The sequence below is a fragment of the Phalaenopsis equestris genome, unplaced genomic scaffold, assembly GCF_001263595.1.
Source record: "Phalaenopsis equestris unplaced genomic scaffold, ASM126359v1 Scaffold000695, whole genome shotgun sequence".
Taxonomy (NCBI): Eukaryota; Viridiplantae; Streptophyta; class Magnoliopsida; order Asparagales; family Orchidaceae; genus Phalaenopsis; species Phalaenopsis equestris.
Window position 1 is genome coordinate 30453 of NW_018165135.1, and position 17994 is coordinate 48446.

At 32.0% G+C, this 17994-nt stretch overlaps 1 protein-coding gene across 1 annotated transcript in view; it reads left to right on the forward strand.

Annotated features, from left to right (window-relative positions):
* The window catches only part of LOC110030303 (65-kDa microtubule-associated protein 1-like), a 22298-nt gene extending 4304 nt beyond the window's left edge, over positions 1–17994 (forward strand). The window contains exons 6-10 of the mRNA XM_020732948.1: positions 14147–14302; positions 14937–15248; positions 15987–15996; positions 16746–16894; positions 17449–17994. Coding sequence (XP_020588607.1) covers positions 14147–14302; positions 14937–15248; positions 15987–15996; positions 16746–16894; positions 17449–17763 — 942 coding nt within the window. The 3' untranslated portion in view covers positions 17764–17994. The remainder of the gene's footprint in view (positions 1–14146; positions 14303–14936; positions 15249–15986; positions 15997–16745; positions 16895–17448) is intronic.

The following is a 17994-nucleotide window of genomic DNA, read 5'->3' on the forward strand; positions in this document are numbered from 1 at the left end:
TACATATATATATAGATATACATATATATATATATCTATATAGATATATACATACATCTACATACATACATATACATACATCTACATACATACATATACATACATCTACATACATACATATACATACATCTACATACATACATATACATACATCTAGATACATACATATACATACATCTGTATACATACATATACATACATCTGTATACATCTATATGTATACATATGTATATATATACATATGTATATATATGTATAGATATAGATGTATACATATGTATATGTATATGTATGTATACATATGTATATCTATGTATATGTATACATATGTATGTATACATATGTATATATATGTATATCTATATATATATATGTATGTATACATGTGTATATATATAATATTAAAATAAAGTTTAATTGAATTTATGTATGTATATGTATGTATATGTATGTATACATACATCTATATACATACATCGTATATATATACATCTATATGTATATGTATATATATGTATACATATGTATATATATATGTATGTATACATATGTATGTATACATATGTATGTATACATATGTATGTATACATATGTATGTATACATATGTATGTATACATATGTATGTATACATATGTATGTATACATATGTATGTATACATATGTATGTATACATATGTATGTATACATATGTATGTATACATATGTATGTATACATATGTATGTATACATATGTATGTATACATATGTATGTATGTATACATGTGTATGTATATAATATTAAAATAAAGTTTAATTGAATCAGGAAGTACTTGAGGTTGAGAAGTTATAATATTGAAATTGAATGGAGGAAAGAGGAGACTTGTGCAAGGAAGCAAACCAAATCTTTCCAAGGTAATGAATGGTATAATTACTTATTTGTGTTATTTTAATTATATATCATTAGATATATCAACTCTTTCTTTTAGAATAGAATTCTCATAATATGTACATTTAATTAATAGTTAATAATCAATAAGTGAAGTGTAAGTTAAATTATTTGAGATGTGTCTTTAAATCAAGGTGAGTGATTTTTTTATTCTATACATTAAATCATGCATTAAAATAAATGTTTTAGTAAATGGATACTTGCCTTATGAAATGGTTTAAAATAAGTTTATCAGCTATACATTGCATATTGAAAGTCTGAAAAAGTACAAGGGATGAGAGGAAAATAATTTACATATGAAGGTACATTTAAAAGATTTTAATTGATATGAAAAGAAAGGTAAAGATTTAAGTTATACAGGAGTACGTTAGATGGTACTGAAAGGAGATATAATATACTTGTGCACGTTAAAAGAAATGGTAAAAGTGTACATTTGAATACAATTTGATAGTATATTCGAGTACAATTTTATGGGTACGTTCAGACATATTTTTAGAGTGCCTTTAGGTACATATTTGAGGATATCTTTGGGTATGATGGTAATCCTGTGATGACTAGTAAAATAGTTAAGTTGTTAAATACTTAAAATAAAACAGAAAGAGTTAATCTTAAAGTTTTAATGTAAGTTAAAGCATCAGGTCTAGTCGTGATATTGAGCTTCTCCAAGCTTACCTCAGTGTGCTTGATTTTCACTTGCATCCAAGTTTGGATATATCAAGTTGGCTTAACAAAAATCCAATTATGGGTGTTAATAACCTTTGGAGAAGTTGAGGAATGCCCAATTTGATATGGAAACTATAAGCAGATTGTAGGAGTGTACGATGAATGTTAGTGGAAAAAGCTGAAGGGGATGAAGTTGGAGTTCTTTGAAACTATGCCAATGATTTTGTTTTCTTAACTTTTAGAAGGCTAAGAGGGGATTTATATAGGTTTGAGTAAAAATTGCTATTTGACTGTGGATGTAACAACCCAAGCTTAAGTAACTGATGTTCTCATATTGCACTAAACTCATAATCATTCACCGGACAGATATAATTTTAGAGGCGACCCCTACAGATTCAAGAAGTGGTTCCAATCGTATAGCACTTTGTTTTGTCTTGGGTTCATGGGATGGCTCCCATATCATATCACTCTATTCTGTATTACACTTAGTTCATATCTTCAGGTTGGTGTAATGCTCTGATACCATTTGTAATAGCCCGAACTCTCACCCATAGGGCTGTAAACGAGCCGAGCTTGAGCGAGCTTAGGCTTAGCTCGTGTTCGGCTCATGTTCAACTCGAAATTGACTCGTTAAAATTAAATTGAAAAAAAATAGATGTAAAATGTTGGATTCGAATCTGGACTAAATGTATGAAATAAAAAATATAACCACATTACTGCACAAGGTGCTTAGACATAAATATATATAATATTTTATTATATAAATAATATATATAACATATTATTATATAATATATTTTTTTTATTTTGAGCTAAAACGAGCCGAACACGAGCGAATAAAGAGTTGTTCGTGTTTGGTTCATTTATAATTCGAGCTTTAAAAACATGTTCGTGTTCGACTTGTTTACTTAACGAACGAACCGAACACGAGCTGTTCACGAACAACGAGCTTTTTTGACAGCCCTACTCACCCATCGAGATATTATCCACTTTGGCCTAATGCTCACGATTCTGTTTCTATTGTGTAACTTCCTAGAGGGTCACCCATCCCAGGAGTCCTCCCATGCAAACACACTTAACTTTGGAATTTCTATTGAAACTCCATCTATTACGCCAAAAGGCGCCTCAATGTTTGAGAGTTCAACTTCATTCTACTTAAAGGGGTTCATGGTGGAAAAGAGGATGATAGGCCAAGCGGTGTTCCTGAGGTTTTTCTTGGGGTTTACTAGAAGGGAAATGGACGTTTGTGTTTTGGGGATTAAGATTTTCGTTGAAATTTATTGCTCATGAGGTTCTCTTGGATTCTCTGGTTGAATCATATTAATACCTTCAACATCATCATTGCCATCATCATTAGATTTATCTAAGTCATTTGGGGTCACTTTATTAGTATTCCTACGTCATTCATACATGTTTAATGTGGCATGGGCGTTGAACCTATTTTGTTTAATTCTTTCTTTTTTTACAAGTTCTATTCAGTTTACCCATTTTCTTAATTGTTCTTTTACTCCAATTTTATTTATTTATCTTATTGCGACCTTTGCTCGTATGTGTTCAACCCAATCATGCATATTTTTAAATATTTTTTCTTTTAATAGTTGTCAATCCATCAGTAACTATTACATCGTCTCTTTTTAGTTTATCGTTTCTTCTTTTGTCATATATTCATCTTAAAGATTTTTTTTTGCGACATTCAACTTAGCTCTCAATAAGTATTTTTGTCTACTATCTAGACCAATACATCATAAGCATCATTAATGCAAATTTGTAAAATTTACCTAAATGTCTTTATGGTATATTTTTATCTTATAATACTCAAATCATCTTGCTATTTTAAGCATTTCATCTTTAACTTCATAAGCTATTTCATGAAACTATATATCAAGGTTAAGTTTTATACACTTGATTGTGATACTTCGTTTAAAGCTCTTCTTGATCGGTTGTGGATTCATGAATATGAGATCGTTCAATCTACTGTACATCAGGCATGTAGTACCTAAAAAATGGAGAATGAATCATGATAACTAGTAACATTTGACTATTTTTTATTCATGAAGATACATTATATGAAAATATAAAGTATTTTATGCCAAAATAATCAAAGTCTTTACGGTCTTCTAAACGTATGCAGTCAACCTCTAAAAATGCAAAAAACTTGAAGAAGGAAAAAAAGAAAAGTAAAATGAAAAACGGGATACAACATTGACATCTCTTATGATGGAGTGGCCACATTGCACCAACCTAATAGATCATTCATGCATCAGCCTCTTGACTGAGAGAAGAACAAACCAATCATGTAAAGTTCTCATGAAATCATCCCACTAAATTTGATTGTTGGTAGTCCTCCAAACTCACCTGTAGCTGTCCCCACTGCCACCTCTCTGGTTTCCCCTCGAAAGCAAATGTGGCCAATGAAAAACTCACCTGTAGCTGTCTCTACTGCCACCTCTCTGCGGGCAGGACAAACCGTCAATGATTTTCTCGATTCATAATAATTGATTCTCTGCCCCAACTGACCCTCCTGCTCCTGAAAATAATGTTAGTTACAAATACTAAAACAATTTTAGATATTTTTTCATCTGTTTTGTTCCACTAGCATTGTCCTGGGGTTGAGAACTTTGAATATGTCGTGTCACTGGAGCCATTATCAGAGTAAATGCCTCTATACGGACGCTAGCAACACTAGATGATTAATAATTTTCCTAATGACTGTCTTATGATCATTTTCCACTTGACTAGGATTCTGATATCTCACTCTTCTCACGACCTGATTCGGGAACTTTCAAGGCGGGAACTGTCGATCAAACGGAGAAAAACTATCTAACAGTTTCATTTCACAACAAAATGAAATTCATAATACAATGTAATTTTATTTTATAAAATTTATGTTTACAAAGGTTTATTCATATTTAAACTTCATATCTAATAAAAATAAAACTGAACTATGATACATATTGTTTGCACTCCTCGACACATATACACATACTTTCTAGGATCCATCTACCCTAAAGTTGGTTTTACTAGCAACTAAAGGTTTGAGTTAAACTACTCAGTGAATAAATATTTTTAAATTACAATATTTCTCATTTTTAAATTATTTTGTAAAAAAAATAGTAAACTTCAATGAAATTTGAGCAGTTAAAACGAAAATTGTTTTTCTTACTTTCATTTATTTTTGCTGCACTTTTTGTTATTTGTAATAATTATATGTTGTAAATAAATAAAATAAATAATTATGATAATAAAATACTATTGAAATATATATATATATATTGAATTAGTGTCAATGGCCGATGAATCGTCACTAAGAGTCGAATAAAAGATACTTTGGTCGTGACAAACTGAGAGAGCGAGGGACATGGAGATGAAAGAAGAATCGATGGTGAAGGAGAAGGAAGGAGAGGAGGGTAGCATCGAAACATCAATTCGAAGCCGAAAGGGGAAGAGGACAACATGTGTTGACCTTGTGGGATAGGAGGCTTTGTTGAACAAGACAAAGGTGACCGTTGAAGAACGACTCATATGTATGATTCATGTAGCAAGGACTTACCAGAGGGTGATCGACGAACTCTCGAGAAGAAGCTATAACATAAATCTTGGGTGTGATCCATTATGCGCTCTTATGTGTCGAAAGTTGTTGTGCTCGAAGGAGAAGAGGAGTGGATGTGAAGGCTTACAAGTTTCTTACGTGTTCGAGCAAAGGAGAAGTAGACAGAGTTTGACAATCGAGCCAAGCGTCGCTTGCAGTGGAAGAGGAGGAAGAAGTAGCTTGTGCGAGAAAGAACCAAACCAAAGAAATGTGGTTCCCCAGCCTATCGAAGGAAGTGCTCTTGCGTGCGGGTGTAGAGCAAAATCGAGTAGCTTGGCTTGCAGGAGAACGACTCACGTGCAATGAAGACTTCACATACATAAATTTAAGGAGTCGAACAAAATGAGGGAATCTTAAGGTAAGTTAGGGTTTTAATATGTTAATTTATGATTATGTTTATGTTATTAAATTTAATAGTATGGTTAATTAAATCAAGATTCAAAATATACAAAGTTTCAAATTGGATAAGCCTTGCGTGCAGGGAAGCAACCAAGCATTTTAAAGTAAGATTTATGGTTATTTATTCTATTTGAGGTAATTTTTTAAATATAAATTTTTGAGTTAAAAATAAACTTATGATTTGAATCAGGAGATCATTAAGGTCATGCGAAAGTCGTGAATCGAGAAAACAACGTTGTGATTGAGGTGAGGGCTCTTAAATTATAGTATCATTTTTGTATATCTTCCAAACCAATTATATACATTATTAGTCATGCTTGATAATGCAATTGATTCCTCTATTCTTAAATTTATTGGTCATTTCGATATGAATGCTTATAATCTCTTATTATGAAAAATTTTATGTATCATAGCATTAAATATTACATATTGTTTAATGTGAAATTGTGAATGATATGAATTGATTCTTAAATTTATCGGTCATTTCGATATGAATGCTTATGATCTCTTGTTATGAAAAGTTTTATGTATTATAGTATCAAATATTACATATTGATTAATGTGAAATTGTGAATGATATGAACTGCATAAATTGATTGTATTTGTTTGTTTCACTTGATGAAGTCATTCCTTTATGGTACTAGCTGAGTAACACTAAAGTATCCCATTACGTAAATGAAAAATGATATTAATATTGACGTATCTTAAGTTGTACAATTTTAGACGACGCTCATGTGACGGTTGTGTATAGATTAAAAAAATATTAATTTGTGAACAATATAGTAAAACAATGAATGCTTAGAATTATATTGAATGATCATATTAGATAGTACAATCCTTCAATTGCTCTTTTATTGATTTACATAAATTTTAATTGACATACATATAGTCTTCTTTTTCATTATGTTACTATGATTTAGGAGTATGAGTATTCACTAGTTTTTTAGCCCACTATTGTTTTAAACTAACTTTTCAAGTTGAATTAATCTATTAATAAAGGAGCAATGGAAGAGGAAATATTTCTAGAAGATGCATGCAACCTGACTTGAGGCAAATTTATAACTGCTTTAGTTTAATTTTCTTATCTGTAGAGGATCTATCATTTGTTAAGTGTTAGTTATACAAATAGAATATAGAAAAATATATTTTTCACCATTCGATTGTCTGTATCTGCCTTGATTAATTCCTAGCCTTTGGCTGTGTCTTGATAAAAATAGTATAAGAGCAAGGTTTACGATTAATTAATGAAATATTAATGAAAGGGCAAATAGGACATTTAAAAAAGAATTAATAATAATAATAATTAAAAATTTAAGTTAATTTTAAGTCATTATGTTAATTTAGGCAGATGGATGCACCCAAGATTATAGATGGGCGTCTATTAAAAAATGAAGTACCGTCTGCTGTAAATGTGAATACAAATGTCCTCACCCAGATGATGAAGGCCATGATTCGATTGATTCAAGAGTCTATACAACAATCTAGTGGTGGTGAGATTATTATTATGGATAAGTACTTGAAGATATTTCAAGATTCATACCTACATTTGTTTAAATGAACTAAATATCCAACTGAAGCGGAGAACTAGTTCATACAAATTTAGAAGATATTAGATAGCATGATATGCCCTGCTGAAAGAAGAGCAGTTTTAGCTATATTTGTGTTGGATGGAGAAGCAAAAAGGTGGTGGCTTTGACAGCGTTAGGATAGACATGAGGATGCACCCAACCTGATGATAAATTGAAAGGATTTTGTGGAGCTTTTCAGAGAGTAGTTTGTATCTCTATCTGCTCGAAGACAGATTCATGACAAATTCATTAAATTGGTGCAAGGAAAGAAGTCAGTTATTTCGAATGAAGCAGAGTTCACTACACTTTCAAGATATGCTCCACAGCTGATAGTTACTGTAGAAGAGATGCTGTAGATTTTTTTTTTGGATTGAAGGATTCGATCAGATAGCTATCGTCCCTTTGAGGATCATTGACTACTCTATGTTAGTGGAGCAGGCTAGGCTATTAGAGATTGTTTTTTCAAGTTATTTAGAAGCATAAGGAGACACACAAGAGAAAGTGTATTGATGAAGAAGAGTATGCAGATCAATCAGAGGGATCCATCGGGATTAAGCCCAAGTTCTCTGATGATAGATTTAGTGGTGCCACTTCTCGTAGTACCGTAGTCACTTGTGTCAAATGTGAAAATAGCATAAAAAATGAATGTTTGATGGGCTCTCACACATGCTACTGATTTCGCTAGCCTGGTCATGTAGCTAGATATTGTTATAACTTGGCCACAACATCAGACGAGCAGAAATTGGGTGGAGCTTCTTCATAGAAGGCTTCGAGTGGTCGGAAAAAGATAGAGTCTACAACCTCAGCTCTTACTCAAGTTCAATTGACAGTCAGTTCGACCTCATGTTTATTCCCTTACTAGTGGAGAGCCTGAAGAATTTGATGTTGATGTTGATGCTACTAGGGCTTGATGAGCTTTATGTTTTATCACATGTTATAGGAGTGTCATTCCAGTGCATGTCTTTATGAGAGGATGTGTGTTGTTGTCGTTATGTTACCTAGCATTAGATGCATGTCTTTTCAAGTTGATGAAGAATGTTAGTTGAGCTATCTAGTATCAGACATTTATTTTATGATACCAACTTTTCATCTTGTTGAATAAGATTTAAACTTTTTGATGAAAATTCATGGATAAGTTAAGTTTTACCTGCTTAATGCGAAATGATTTGACACTTGGAGTAGATCATGCAAATTTTGAGGTTGAAATTTTTATGAGAATAGATTGTAATAACTGTAAGTTATAAATAAATAAAATAAATAAAATAAATAAAATAAATAAAATAAATAAATTAAATTAATAAGTAATAATAATAATAGTAAACAAAATATAATTAAATAATTAAATAAATATATTTTGAATTAGTGCAATGATTCGATAAATCGTCACGACAGTTTCATTTCATTTTTAAAAGTCAAAGAAAGGATCCCTTCGTAACAACCCGAGTGAGTGAGAGAGGGAGACAGAGAGGAATAAACGACAGTGAATTAGAAGGAAGAAGAGGGTAGCATCAAAACATCAATTCAAGTTCGAAAGAGGAAGAGGACGACGACATGTGTTGGCCTTGTGTAGGAGGCGTCGTCGAACTAGTTGAAGGTGACAATGTTGAAGAACAACTCGCACGCATGATTTGTGTGGCAAGGACTTCCTAGAGGATGTTTGTCAGACTCTCGAGAAGAAGTTACGATGTAAAGATTGGGCGTGATTCATTTCATGCCCTAGTGTGTCAGAAGTTGTTATGCTCGAAGGTTAAGAGGAGTTGTGGCGAAGGTTTACGGTTTTCTTGCGGGGAAAGGAGAAGCGGGCGTAGTCTCACAATCAAGTCAAGCCTCGCGTGGAGTGGAAATGGAAGAAGCAACTTGTGCGGGAAAGAACCGAACCGAAGGGAAGAGAAGTGGTGCCCTAGCTTATTAAAGGAAGAAAGAAGAGAGGGAGCTCTCGTGTGTTGGTGTAGAGCCGAATTGAGCAGCTTGGCTTGCAAGAGAAGGGCTTGAGTGTCGAGAAAAAGAAGTGTGCGGGTAGGAAGTTTTAAGTGTAAGTGGTGATATCATAGGCTTCACATGCGTAGTTTTGAGGGGCCGAAATCAAATGAGAGAAGCTTAAGGTGAGTTAGGGCTTTAGTATGTTAATTTATTAATTTAATACATATGATTAAATTATTAAATGCTAATGGTATGGTTAATTAAATCGGGATTCAAACTATATATGTTTAAAATTTGAAGAACCTTGTGTGCAGGGAGGCAACCGAGCCTTTGAAGTACAGGTTTATTGGTTATTTATTCTATTTGAGGTAATATTTAATAAGAAAAATTTGAGTTAAAAGAAAGCTATGATTTGAATTAGGCGATCCTTGAGGTCATGCGAAAGGCACTAATTGAGGAAACGATGTTGTGATTGAGGTGAGTATTATTATTAAATTATAATATTATTTTTTCTCTTTGCTGAACCAATTGTATGAATGGTTATTATGCTTGATTAATGCAATTGATTCTTCTATTCTTAAATTTTATCTCATTCAATCAAATCATTAATGGGAGGTCTTTTTTGGTAATTTAGATGTTTTGAGTACATTTGCATAGCATGCTTTTTGGCATGTGCGATGCTTGAGTGACTTGAATTGTTGTCAAAGCATTTCAAACTGATTAGGATGGCATTACATCATTTATCCTTCATTTTTGGCTTTTTTGTTTGAGTTGCATTGTATGATTGTTATGAAGGCCGTCATTTGTTAATTGGGGTGTATTGGATTTTGGAATAGACACAAGTTTTTGTTACAGAGCAAGAACTAACAAATGTCGAAGTCATTATATTTTCATGCCTTTAACAAAATTGGCCAAGCATTTTCCAATTTCAGTTGGATTACATCAGTGATCAACTTTAAGTCCATATTTTTTTCCTTTATTTAAGGATGTTCTTACCAAACATATACTTGAGGATGTACCTTTTTGTATGCTTTTTGCTGATGATAATCTTCTTGTGGATAGAGAGAGAGTATAGGAGAAACTTGATTTATGGAAGTCAACTTTAGAATCCAATGGATTTTATTTGAGTAGATATAAAATTGAATACATGAAATGTAATTTTAGTAGAAGTAGATCTAATGCAGGGATGTAACAATTGGTGATCAGGTCATTAAAAGGAGTGAATGTTTTAAATATCTCAGGTCTATTGTTCAATGTGATAGTGATATTGATGGGGATGCCATTAGTAGAATTCAAGTTGGATGGTTATAGTGGAGAAATGCACCAGTCCTATTATGTGATAGAAAAATACCACTTAGACTTAAGGAATATTTTATAAGATGGTGATGAGACTTACAATGCTTTATGGCACATAATGTTGGCATGTAAAAGAGAAGCATAAAGTTTAGTGTTACTGAGATGAGAATGCTTTGGTGGATTAGTAGCTTTACAGAGACAAAATGCAAAACAAATGTATCTGTGACAAGGTTGGAGTAGTTCCAGTGACAGACAGGATTAGATTAGCCGTCTTAGATGGTTTGGTCACCAATAAGAAGTGTGCGGGTAGGAAGTTTTAAGTGTAAGTGGTGATATCATAGGCTTCACATGCGTAGTTTTGAGGGGCCGAAATCAAATGAGAGAAGCTTAAGGTGAGTTAGGGCTTTAGTATGTTAATTTATTAATTTAATACATATGATTAAATTATTAAATGCTAATGGTATGGTTAATTAAATCGGGATTCAAACTATATATGTTTAAAATTTGAAGAACCTTGTGTGCAGGGAGGCAACCGAGCCTTTGAAGTACAGGTTTATTGGTTATTTATTCTATTTGAGGTAATATTTAATAAGAAAAATTTGAGTTAAAAGAAAGCTATGATTTGAATTAGGCGATCCTTGAGGTCATGCGAAAGGCACTAATTGAGGAAACGATGTTGTGATTGAGGTGAGTATTATTATTAAATTATAATATTATTTTTTCTCTTTGCTGAACCAATTGTATGAATGGTTATTATGCTTGATTAATGCAATTGATTCTTCTATTCTTAAATTTTATCTCATTCAGTCAAATCATTAATGGGAGGTCTTTTTTGGTAATTGAGATGTTTTGAGTACATTTGCATAGCATGCTTTTTGGCATGTGCGATGCTTGAGTGACTTGAATTGTTGTCAAAGCATTTCAAACTGATTAGGATGGCATTACATCATTTATCCTTCATTTTTGGCTTTTTTGTTTGAGTTGCATTGTATGATTGTTATGAAGGCCGTCATTTGTTAATTGGGGTGTATTGGATTTTGGAATAGACACAAGTTTTTGTTACAGAGCAAGAACTAACAAATGTCGAAGTCATTATATTTTCATGCCTTTAACAAAATTGGCCAAGCATTTTCCAATTTCAGTTGGATTACATCAGTGATCAACTTTAAGTCCATATTTTTTTCCTTTATTTAAGGATGTTCTTACCAAACATATACTTGAGGATGTACCTTTTTGTATGCTTTTTGCTGATGATAATCTTCTTGTGGATAGAGAGAGAGTATAGGAGAAACTTGATTTATGGAAGTCAACTTTAGAATCCAATGGATTTTATTTGAGTAGATATAAAATTGAATACATGAAATGTAATTTTAGTAGAAGTAGATCTAATGCAGGGATGTAACAATTGGTGATCAGGTCATTAAAAGGAGTGAATGTTTTAAATATCTCAGGTCTATTGTTCAATGTGATAGTGATATTGATGGGGATGCCATTAGTAGAATTCAAGTTGGATGGTTATAGTGGAGAAATGCACCAGTCCTATTATGTGATAGAAAAGTACCACTTAGACTTAAGGAATATTTTATAAGATGGTGATGAGACTTACAATGCTTTATGGCACATAATGTTGGCATGTAAAAGAGAAGCATAAAGTTTAGTGTTACTGAGATGAGAATGCTTTGGTGGATTAGTAGCTTTACAGAGACAAAATGCAAAACAAATGTATCTGTGACAAGGTTGGAGTAGTTCCAGTGACAGGCAAGATTAGATTAGCCGTCTTAGATAGTTTGGTCACGTTAAACACCAATCACCTGATGACCCGGTCAGGAGAGTAGATGTTTCAAATTTGACTATGCTAAGAAAGGTAGAGCTAGGCCTAATGAAGACTTGGGCATGTTGCATAAAAATGATATTAATTTGTTATAATTAAATGAAATATGATACTCGATAGGACGCAACGGAGAAAAATGATTCATGTAGACAGACCCACTTTGTGAGACAAAGGCTTCTTGTTGTTATTGCCTTCGACCAAATTTTATCTTTTTCAACAGTGTTGTATTGCTTTTATTTGTGCGGGGTTCTTAAAAGAGTTATTTGACATATTGTTTAATCGTCTTAGTCTCTCTTTCCAATTGGATTTTGGATTGTGTTTACGATTCAACACAAAAATGTTAGTCACCATTGTAGCAACTTAATGGTTGTTTTCCCTATTTCACTTAAATTGCTTATTTTGGTTTTTATTCATATTAGAGCTTGATAATAGAATCAATGGATGTAAATGGTATCTTCATGAAATATTTCCCCTTTCCGATTAATATCTGCCACCTCTCATTTCATTGAGCATTGATATACTTGGCAAGAAAATCTAATGGCAAGACTTAATTGGTAGAATTTTGTTTGTATGACACTTTTTTTTGGGTAAATTTTGTGGCCCTTTCTGGCTTTTCTTCTCATCTTTTTGGTTAAAAAATGGAGGGTGATGATAATTGATAAACCAGAAAGTACTTGTATGCTTTCTAATGTCACCCCTGTTAGAATCTACCAATAGTTTGATTTACTATTATGAAAGATATCCCAACATTATTAATGCAACTGAATGGTGATGAAATGCCTGACTAAACCATGATTTTATCTATCATTTCTAATATAAATTTTATTAAAAATGCAGAGACCTTTATACTTGAAAACATGATTTGACCTCACAAAATTATAGCCACCATCATGAGCCTTATCCCTTGGTTTGGTTCCATGACTCGTCAATTTTTAGTTTTTTCTTTCCAAAACTCTCGCTTAAAATATGCGCTAAATATACAACTCGGTTTTCACGGACATGGCTGTTCTTTATTTAGGGGCTCTTTGATTGTGTATGTTGAGTAGCGTATTGCTTTTGAAATATAGGGTTTTAAGATGTTTATTTAAGCGTAAAAGAAATTCTAAATATTTCTTTAAAAAGATTTCAATGCCTCAAATAAATTTTTTTAGGGATTTAAAATTCATCTAAAGACAGAATTTTAAATTGTTCGTCTTTTGAGCCCGTCCTCATGCATCTTAGTGATTGAAAAACTAGAAACATTTGAATTACTTTGCTTCCAACCAAATACAAAAAAAATGATTTCTCAAATTTAATTTAAAATCAAACAAACAATCTCGAGTATTTCAAATGTAATTTTATATTGTATAGATAATGCACCTAATTTCTAATTACTTGCAACCAAACAACCTCTTATCTTTCCATGGTGATTCATTTACTGGGCAGATGTGTGATGATTTACTTCATAGGCTAATTAATTTTTTGTTACATTTTATTAGAAGATTAAATTTATTTTCAAGCTATTTACCTGTCCTCAATAGACTACTTTAAAATGTTTCCATTCAGCTTTAAGTTTGTTTCTTAAATATCTCAAAGTAGATCAGGGAACTAAATTATTGTACTGCATTTGAGCTGACATTAATTTGATATCATTTTCTTTATGAATATTTTAGTCTTACCTACATAAATCATGCTTTTTGCTGTGCATCTACTTTAAAATTAGGCCATTTTGTTAGAGTATAATCTGATATCTAACTTCCATAGTAATTTATAGGGTCTATATATTCATACTGAAACAGACATTCAAGCTGACCGTGGAAGCTAAGTTCAAAGCTGAAATTTAGAAATTAGATCTTAAACTTATATAGGATTCTTTATTTCTTGAGATTCAACTATCATTGAGTATTGTAGTTTCTGCTTCTGAAGTCTGAACTATGACGGTTTCACTAAATTCACTTTTTTTGGCTGGTTCCAGCTTCAAGTGTTGGCTGCTCGGCTCACTGATCTTTGGAATCTGATGGATACTTCCTCTGAAGAGCGCGAATTATTCCGCCACATTACCTCTAATATATCTGCTACCGTGGACAAGGTCATTGTCCCTGGAGCCCTCGCACTTGATATAATTGAACAGGTTGGCAGGTTACGATGCTTTGGTCACTTAGGGGCTGTTTGGGACCATTTTGTTTTTTATTTTTTATTTTTATATTTTGGTTTAAAACAAAACATGTTTGACATTTTGGATTAAAATATGGTTGTATTTAAAAAATGTCCATACCAACTAAAAATTATTTGAGTATTTTCTAAAACATGTTAATTTGTTTTTAGAAATTAAAAATACAAATATACAAAAAATACACTAAGCAAATATATTTTAAAAATGAAAGTAAAAAAGAAAACAAAATTGATCCCAAAAAAGCCTCTTGATTCATTTGAGATCACTTTTATTTTTTATATTTTTATATTTTGTTTTATTTTTTTTTTGCTTATGTTTTGATTTGAAATATAATATATTTGACATATTTGATTAAGGTGTGATTATTTTTAAAATACTCAAAGCAACTAAAAGTTGTTTTTAGTTTTTTCTAATACACGTTACTTTATTTTTAGAAACAAAAAATAAAAATATATGAATAACACACTAAACTGATGTGTTTTAAGAACAAAACAAACACAAAAATAAAACAACAAAGTTGATCCCAAAGAAGCCCTAAAAAACTGAACTTTTCTTACAGTTATTATTCGTCTTAATTTTCTCTTTTCTTAAGGCTGAAGAGGAAGTGGAGAGGTTAGATAAACTGAAGGCTAGCAGAATGAAAGAAATAGCAATGAAAAAACAAGCTGAACTTGAAGAGATATATGCCCATGCTCACATGGATTTTGATTCAGCGGAAGCAGAGAAGAAGATTGTGGCTTTGATCGAGTTTGGGAATGTCGAGCCTTCCGAATTATTTGTTGAAATGGATGATAAAATATTAAAAGCAAAGGAGGAAGCGTTGAACAGAAGGGAGATATTGGAAAAAGTTGAGAAATGGATGTCTGCTTGCGAAGAAGAGAGCTGGCTCGATGACTACAACAGGGTAATGACATTTTCCCAAGATTACATATTTTTATGCCATTTTAGATTTTTGTTAGTTATATATGATATATTTTGGATGTTGGGATCTCTCCCTGGCCTTTTTGTTACTGCCTTATTTGAATATATGGGTAAAAATGTAAATTTTAGAGATTAATCAGGTAGTTAAAATAGTGAAGTGATTAGAGAATGTCATTTAGACATTATGGTTAATTTTATAAAATTATAATTGACCAACAATGCTATAGAGATTTGAGTTTTGTGAAATAAAAAGTCATTAATAGCCAACTTATCTATGATAAATGAGAACATTAAAATGAATGTGTGCAATTGTTAAAATTAAGAGGGATGTAATAGAATGAAAATTTTACGCTTGGAAAATAGTGAGAGTAGCATCTATCGAAGATAAATTATTGATAATTTAACTTCTATAGTTGGTTTGGGCATTGTAGTAGAGGCTTGAAGATGCAGCAATATGACAAGCAGATAATATATTAATTTGAAAAGATTGTGAAGAAAAAAAAAATAGTAAAAACATACGACATAGTAAAATGAGAATTGATAAAGTCAACTATTTTTGGGATAAGGCTAATGATGATTACAATGATATAAGATATAATTATGATGTGTTAAGGGATAGTCAAAACCTATGCAGCGAGCGAAAGAAGTATAAAACCGAAAAGAAACATCAGCTCACAAAAAATGCAATTCAAAGGAATAATTATTGTTTTTGTCTCTATAGATTTATCATGGTTAGATTGTGTGTAGAATACAATTCTATTTTTACTTATATTTAAATAATATGACACCCCCTATTTTTATAAAGAAATACTTTGGGCAGCCGAAAAATATAATAAAATTAAAAGAATTGATAATAATTAACAGACAGGACTACTATTACTATAAGCAGAAGAAATTGTTGTTGTGGTCCAATACTAATAATGTCAACTCAGAATAACAAATAATACTTCTCTGGCTGAGAATAATAACAACGTCTACTGCAAATTAATTTAAAGCGAAAGAAGAGCTGCTCTGGCGGGAGGAATGGGCGATGAAGTTACTCGTGATTTTACTGCTAAGAGTAAAAGAGAGTGTTATTTAACTAAGAGTTGTAATTTTTGGATAATAAAAGAAAAATTAAAAGCGTGCTATTAATAGTATTCAGTCATGTTTTTAACTTAAATTTAGCCAAACATTAAAAAAATTTGAAAATTCTTAGTGCCATAGAGGTAAATTCTCCTACACAAAGCCCTCTACTTTACTAATGTGTTACATAGTTAACAAAAAAAATTAATGCATTTTTTTTTATTTTTGTTTTAAAAATAAATTAGCTTATTTTTAAAAACGTTCAAAACACTTTGAGAACAACTAAACATTATTTTTTTCAAGTAAAAACATAAAAAAAATAACTTAAAAATAAAAATAATAGAAGTGATCCCAAATGGGCCTTAGTTAATTTATTATGCAGTATCTATAAATTGATACTTTTGATTTTTCTTAGGCCTTGTAGAAACTCTAGTGTCCAAGACTCGAGCATGGGAGGAAGCTCATGGGATTCAGTTTACATATGATGGTGTTTCCCTTCTCGCCATGCTTGATGAGTACACCATGCTGAGGCATGACAGGGAGGAAGAGAAGCGCCGACAGAGGGTAAATATTCCATTTGTCTGTTCTTACACGCCCCTCAATTCTTTCCTATTTACATATCTAACACCTATACTCTACTTTTTACATTTATACCCACCAAATCTTTCATATCACATCAAAAATATCACTATTTTAACTTAAAAAAAAGGTGAAATGCACTTTTTTTCTTGCATGATTAAGGTGGAATGTATGTAAAAGTTAAAGTTTTGGTATTAGATATATAAATACAGAAATTATGTGGTATTTATGTAAATCTTCCAAATAGATATGTTGAAATTCTGCAGGGACATATACGTAAACCACCTAATTCCTATGTATTTGCATATCTAACAACACATGAACTTTGCTTTTATTATTAATATCACCCATTCTTTTACATCACATCAAAAATATCTCAAAAAAATGAACTACACTTTTTCATTTATAAGGCAAGTTGACATATATGTAAAACATAGGAATCAAACGGTATGTATATAAATTTTCCAAAAAAAAAAGAAAAAGAGAAGTATGATATAGATGGCAAGAATTACTTTTTCGTATTGTCAACTTCATTCCAGGACCAGAAGCGCTTCCACGAACAACTCACTACAGAACAAGAAGCCTTATTTGGCTCAAAACCGAGCCCTGTGCGATCATCGAGCATGAAAAAAATGGTCGTTCCTCGTGCTAATGGAGGCTCATCGAACCACACGCTTAGTCGCAGACTGAACACTCATCATCATCATGGAAGCAACAATGGCGTAAGATCTGTCAGTAGGGACGGTAAGAGAGACAACCGGCTTTCAGCCCCTGCAAACTACGTCGCAATAGCGAAAGAAGACGCTGCTACTACCTTCTCCTCAGGGAACGATCTAGTGCTGACTTCTCCATGAAAAATAGTTTCAGTAACCTCTGTGCTTAAATATTCTTCTATTTCTGGCTTAGGGTTAGGGTGTTCTTGCGAACATATCGAGGGGAGTAAGTATGAGATTCTTTTTAACTCTAGAAACATGTGAAGAAGGCGTGATGTGTATTTCTTGTGGTGTGTTGTAGTGTGTAGATAGATATATAGTCTGTGTTGTACTTGTTCTGCTAATTTCAATCTTGATTCAATTATCTCACCA